General features: G+C 52.2%; 1 protein-coding gene across 1 annotated transcript in view; it reads right to left on the minus strand.

Annotated features, from left to right (window-relative positions):
- The window catches only part of Rab40c (RAB40C, member RAS oncogene family), a 38,155-nt gene extending 34,607 nt beyond the window's left edge, over positions 1–3,548 (minus strand). The window contains exon 1 of the mRNA XM_021221007.2: positions 3,343–3,548. Coding sequence (XP_021076666.1) covers positions 3,343–3,484 — 142 coding nt within the window. The 5' untranslated portion in view covers positions 3,485–3,548. The remainder of the gene's footprint in view (positions 1–3,342) is intronic.
- Between the last annotated feature and the right edge of the window lie 2,452 nt (positions 3,549–6,000).

The raw sequence follows: 6,000 nt of genomic DNA on the forward strand, positions 1-6,000 counted from the left end.
GCCTGGTAAAACGCTGTCTTTTGACATCTGTATGAGGACATACATCCACCATTAATAAAGTACTTAAAAACTCCCCCTGCCTGGGCAGTGGTGGTGCACGCCTTTAATCCCAGCAGAGGCAGGCAGATTTTTGAGTTCAAGGCTAGCCTGGTCTACGGAGTGAGTTCCAGGACAACCAGGGTTACACAGAGAAACCCTGTCTCAAAAAACCAAAACATGGGGGGCTGGTGAGATGGCTCAGTGGGTAAGAGCACCCGACTGCTCTTCCAAAAGTCCGGAGTTCAAATCCCAGCAACCACATGGTGGCTCACAACCACCCATAATAAGATCTGACTCCCTCTTCTGGAGTGTCTGAAGATAGCTACAGTGTACTTACATATAAATATATGTATATATATAAATAAATCTTTAAAAAAAACAAAAAACAAAAAACAAAAAACAAAACATGGCCGGGCGTGGTGGAGCACGCCTTTAAAAATAAAAAAACTCCCCCTGACCCTGTCACTTAGAGAAATGGAATTCAACCCCAATGAGAGGCAGCATGGAGTAAGATTCCCATAAATGGTGTTGACCACTGGGTCACTAATCTGACACCACAGTCCTGGCTGTAGCAGGGTCCTCACAGCACGCTGGGACACAGGCACATTATCCTCACTCTCTCAGGGTGAATGTGACATCTGATGCCACAGACATCTCCATAACTATCAAATCCCAACATCGGCAATGCCCATCGTCAGCTTTTCCTGTAAGCTGCCCTCTTCCCAACTCCCTGGGCTCAAAGCTTCCTTCATAAACACTAACTCCCAAAGAAACAGAGACATGAAGGAGCACCCATGGACCCATTAACAAGCCATGAGCATATAAACCACAATGGATTTTCCTGAAGGATCTAACACTTAGGAGTCTTTGTATGAGCTAGGACGAGATATAATTGTCTTACAATGCCCATATCACAAACAAGGACAGTCTTGTGTGCTGTAGTAATAATGTTTCCTGGGTTCAAGGGTAACTACCCAGTTGGCTGACTTGAGGCCAACACAGACCTATCATCCCAAGGCCACATATCAGAACCAGAGGCAAATTTACTTTTATGCTTTTGTGTAAAAGCTGTCCACCCCCCCCCCGCCCACCACACCCCGCCCTGTCCTCTCCCACAACTGAGGCTCCACAATGCCTATTCTCTGGAGCGTAACCCCACCATGGATGCCCAGATGAAGCTCTCTGAAAACGTCCTGTTCCATCCAGAGGAGACTGTCACTGCTGCTGGCACAATCACTGCTGTGTCTTCAACGCCCTGATGTTTCTAACGCCACAGAGACCCTAACCACAAGTATCTAAAGCACCAGACCCAAGGGCTCCTGGAGATGATGAGCATATGGTCACGGTACCATACTGTCACTGTTTCAGGTGTCAGTGCTAATCAAAAAAAAAAAAAAAAAAAAGTCATTTTGATGACTCACATGTTTATGAAGACAGAGAGAGCGATGTTCACACCTGAGGAACAAGCTAGACCAGACGTTGAGACAGGTTAATAACACAGCTGGGATCAAGGAGGAGATCAGGGGCTAATACAGAGCAGCAGGCTCCTTCCCAGGTGGGGGCTACCCTGCTCAGAGGAGCCCTGCACCTTGAAAAAAAAACCTAAAAGTGAAAATGAATGTTCTCTTTCTGTTTTCCAGACATGGTTTCTCTGGGTAGTCATGGCTGTCATGGAACTTGCTCTATAGAACAGACTGGCCTCCAATTCAGAGGTCTGCCTGCCTCTGCTCCCCAGCATAGGGACTAAAGGAGTGCACCACCACTTGGCTGACACGCAGAGGATTTTTAATAATGATGAGAGAAAGGAGTCATGCACTCATCTACTTAGAGAACAAGAAGTCTAGCTCTTCCCAACAGTAAATGCACGCTGTGCTCACGCTCCAGAACCAGCTGCTTTACCACTTCTAATCTCTTCTCTGAGGAGGCCCAAATATTCTCAGACTGACCAACTTCACTCCGTGGAGGGCTCCATGGGCCAGAGGCCCAATGCTCTGACCCACAGGCCTGATATCTGTGCTGTATGCATGTCAACCGAACACGAGAAGCATGCTGTTAGGGCTGTTTCCCTCTGTGCTTCACACTGCAGGACACACACAAGGACCTGCAAGTGTGCCCTGGGTCGTACAGCCTGTGCAGCATGAAAGCACTTAGTCTCACACCTCTGTACTCTTTATGTGCTACTGGCCCCACTTCAGGTAGCATGTCATAGAAAATCTGGCAAGATTCAGTTGACAGAGGAGAGGAGGAAAGAGGATCCAGCTGGAGGCTGTGTGTATATACAGTTGAAGCTGATGGGGAAAGAAAGAGTGGAGCAGGGACAAGCACAAGTTAACACTAAGCACTTCTGAAGCCAAGCCCAGCCCTTTCCCACATTGGAAAGGTAACCCCCAAAGCCTTACTGAGCAGGGCTGTCACCCTGGGATGCCCAGTCAAATACCAGTCAAGGCTGCCTGGCTGTGCATACCCCACAAAGTAAAACATACCCCACAAAGTAAAACCATAACTCTTCCTTTCCTGCGCTGGAAGATGCCTGCTGTGAATTAAACTGAGAGGAGCTTGGGGAGGATGTACAGAGAAGATCCAGCACTGCTGTTCAGAAGGAAGGGTCCTCCACTGACGTCCTGCTGGTCATCACCCTTGACAAGTCTAACTGCTAAGAGTGGTAGATGTCTTACCTACACACTCAGCTGTTATTTACCAGACCGCCAGTGCTCAGAGCAGTAAGACAGGGCTAACAAGACCCCAGAGAATGAAGTAAAGAGGCAGAATAAAGGGAGTCAGGAAGAGACCAGAAGGTAGAATTAGTGCAGTGATATAAGATAACAGACCCACTGCACATTAATTCCTCCGGAGTCAGCAGCCCCTGTGATCCAATCCCACCCACTGTTAGCTACGATTTTACCTTAAATACCTAAATTAAGAGGCAAGCTCAGGCAAGTGCCACTGATGCAATCTACCTTGTGTATTTTTTGCCATGCACCCGGAAGTTAACAAAAATCACATCGCAGCAGCAGACGTATTTTCTCCCTGCACAGGGTGCGGTGTCCCTGAGCAAACCCCTACGGCGGCAGTGCGGTCAGCACCGGGCCCGTCGTGCGGTATTTGCCGCGCGGCCCAGTCCAGGCCCTAAAGGACCCCAAAGACCTGCTGCTGAGACTTCTTTGTAGCCACCAGGGCCCGCGCCCGCTTGCCGACGGCTCCTCAAGGCAGGGCCAGAGGATACCGCAGCGACACGCGCAGAGGCCGCCCGCTCCCGCGACAGGCCGCTCCCACCCCGCGCGCCCACCGCCAACCCCGGCCTACCGTTGCTGTAGGCGTACGGGGATTCAGCTGCGCCGTCCTGAAGGCTCTCCAGGATCTCGCCTTTGCCCACGTCGCTGTCGCCCACCAGCAGGAACTTGAGCAGGTAATCGTAGCTCTTCACTGGACTGCCCTGGGTGCCCATCCTCCCGCCCGCCGCACCGCGGCCCACGGCACCGCCGCCAGACCTGCGGGCGAAGGCTGGTGAGCGGCCGTGCGGTCGGGACGCTAATGCTCCCGCCCGCTGGCCACCGCCCCCAATGCACCCGCCCCGCTGCCGCCAGCTTCACCTCAGCCTCCGAGCCGCCGCCGCCGCCGCTGCCGCCGCCGCCCGCCGCTTCCCGCACGGCACCGCGCAGCCCCGCAGCCCCGCCCCCGGATGCGCCGCCGCCATTGGCCACCCTCCGCCGGCCCTCTCCGGGCCATTGGCCTGGCAGCCTGGCCGTCACGGTCGCCCCGCCCCCACGTCGCCCCACACACGGTGCCGCCCAGCCCACGGTCGCCCCGCCCTGCCCACGCGCCGCAGCTACTGGCCCGCTGCCACCCTCTTTCTCACTCTGTTGGTCTATATGCTTGTCTATCACTGAAGTCCCGTCCCCGCTATTTCGTACACACTGTTGCTGAGGCTGGCGAATTTTCCCGCCTCCTCGCTGTGACCATTGGCTACTTCCCACTGACTTTCCGAAATCATTGGTTGCTCTTGCATGTCCGTCCCAACCTTCCTGCAGGATGCCTCAGAGCCATAGTAGCCGGGCACCGACCTGCAACATCCTGGCCTCCCGCCCCCTTGTCATCACCATTGGCTACTACTGCTAAGGCATTTGTGCCATCTAGATCTTAACCTTCTAGGCCCACCCCTTCCCTAATTCGGGCCAATCAAGAGTCAAATATTACACAAGCCTACCCCTCCCCCCTCGTGGACAAGCGGAAGGATAGAGATAACTCCTGCTAGAGGCGACAAGGCTGAGTCGGGGGTGGGGGTTGGGAGGGGGCAGGATAGCTATCAAGCTGCGCTGGCCGCTTTCACAGAGACCCAGAAGGGAAGTAACAAAGTTTGGATGTACACTATGGGCTCGCCTTCCCTGAGGGCAGGGCGGCGACAGCCAATTAGTGTTCGCCCTGGTGGGGCAAGGCTCTCTCCCTGGTGGGCTGTTCCAAGGGGTGGGACTTCCTCCTGGCTGCGGAGTGGGCGGGGCCGCTACTGAGTTTAGGCACAAGGAAGACGGCCGAAGTCCGCCTCTGAGCTGACTCTTGTTGGGGACATCCTTCCCAAAGGGGATCCTGGGAGCTTGGACCAGCGACCGAGCAGCGTTGGCCCGGTGAACTCCAGGATGGGCAACGCATTGCATGTGCACACTCGGTCGGCCAGCTCCAAGGCTGGAGGGCCGCGGACAACGTTCTTCATAAGAGTGCATTCACAAGTCACGTGAATAGCAAGAAATTAAAAACGTAAACATAGATTGGGACCAACGCTCTTGCACTGTAAGCCTGACAGTATGAGTTCGATCTCCCTCCGGTGACTGGCCATCTGTAATCCCCATCCACCTAGCTCCCGCTCCTATAGAAAGAAAGGAAGTAAAGATAGAATTGGTCCAGCAGTTCAAGAGCTACCTGGCCTGGTGTAAGCCTGTTTTTTTTTTGTTTGTTTGTGTTTGTTTTTGTTTTGGTTTTGGTTTTTCGAGACAGGGTTTCTCGGTATAGCCCTGGCTGTCCTGGAACTCACTTTGTAGACCAGGCTGGCCTCGAACTCAGAAATCCGCCTGCCTCTGCCTCCCAAATGCTGGGATCAAAGGCGTGCGCCACCACGCCCGGCATAAGCCTGTTTTAACAGGGGAGAAGGCTGAACTGACTTCTGAAAGCTATCCTCTGACCTCCACATACCGTACCGTATATGCTGCAGTCACACATATACTGTACTTTGGAACAGTTTTTACACAAAACTTCCTGAACATTGTCAGATAATAAAGTGTGTGTGTGTGTGTGTGTGTGTGCGCGTACACACACACACACACACACACACACACACACACACACACACGGTATGGTGAGGTGCTGTGGAGATGGCTCAGAGGTTAAGATCCCTGGATCCATGGTTGTTCTTTCAGAGGACTTGGGTTCAATTCACACATGACAGCTCACAACTGTCTGTAACTAGTTCCAGGAGATCTGACACCCTCACACAGACAAATGTCCAGGCAAAACACCAATGCACATTTAAAAACAAGTATAAGAAATTGATAAAATGAGAGATTGGATGAAGAATTGGCTCAGAAGTTCAGAGCACTTGTTGCTCTAGTAGAGGATCTGGGTTCAGTTCCCAGCACCAACTTGTTGGCTCACAGTCATGACTCCAGTTCCAGGCAGGGATCTGATGCCTACTTCTAACCTCTCCAGGACCAGGCACACTCTTGGCACACTTAGATACATGCAGGCAAAACACTGAGACACATATATCATTAAAAAAACAGATGACAAACTGAGGTGTGTTGACATGGCGGAGAGAATTACCCATAAAAAGGTATGAAGATTGGCACAAGAATGAATTTTTTAAAGGACTTTATTTATTATATGGAAGTACACCGTAGCTGTCTTCAGACACANNAGAAGAGGGCATCAGATCCCCATTACAGATGGTTGTGAGCCACCATGTGGTTGCTCAGG

Source organism: Mus pahari, chromosome 21 (genome assembly GCF_900095145.1).
Source record: "Mus pahari chromosome 21, PAHARI_EIJ_v1.1, whole genome shotgun sequence".
Lineage (NCBI taxonomy): Eukaryota > Metazoa > Chordata > Mammalia > Rodentia > Muridae > Mus > Mus pahari.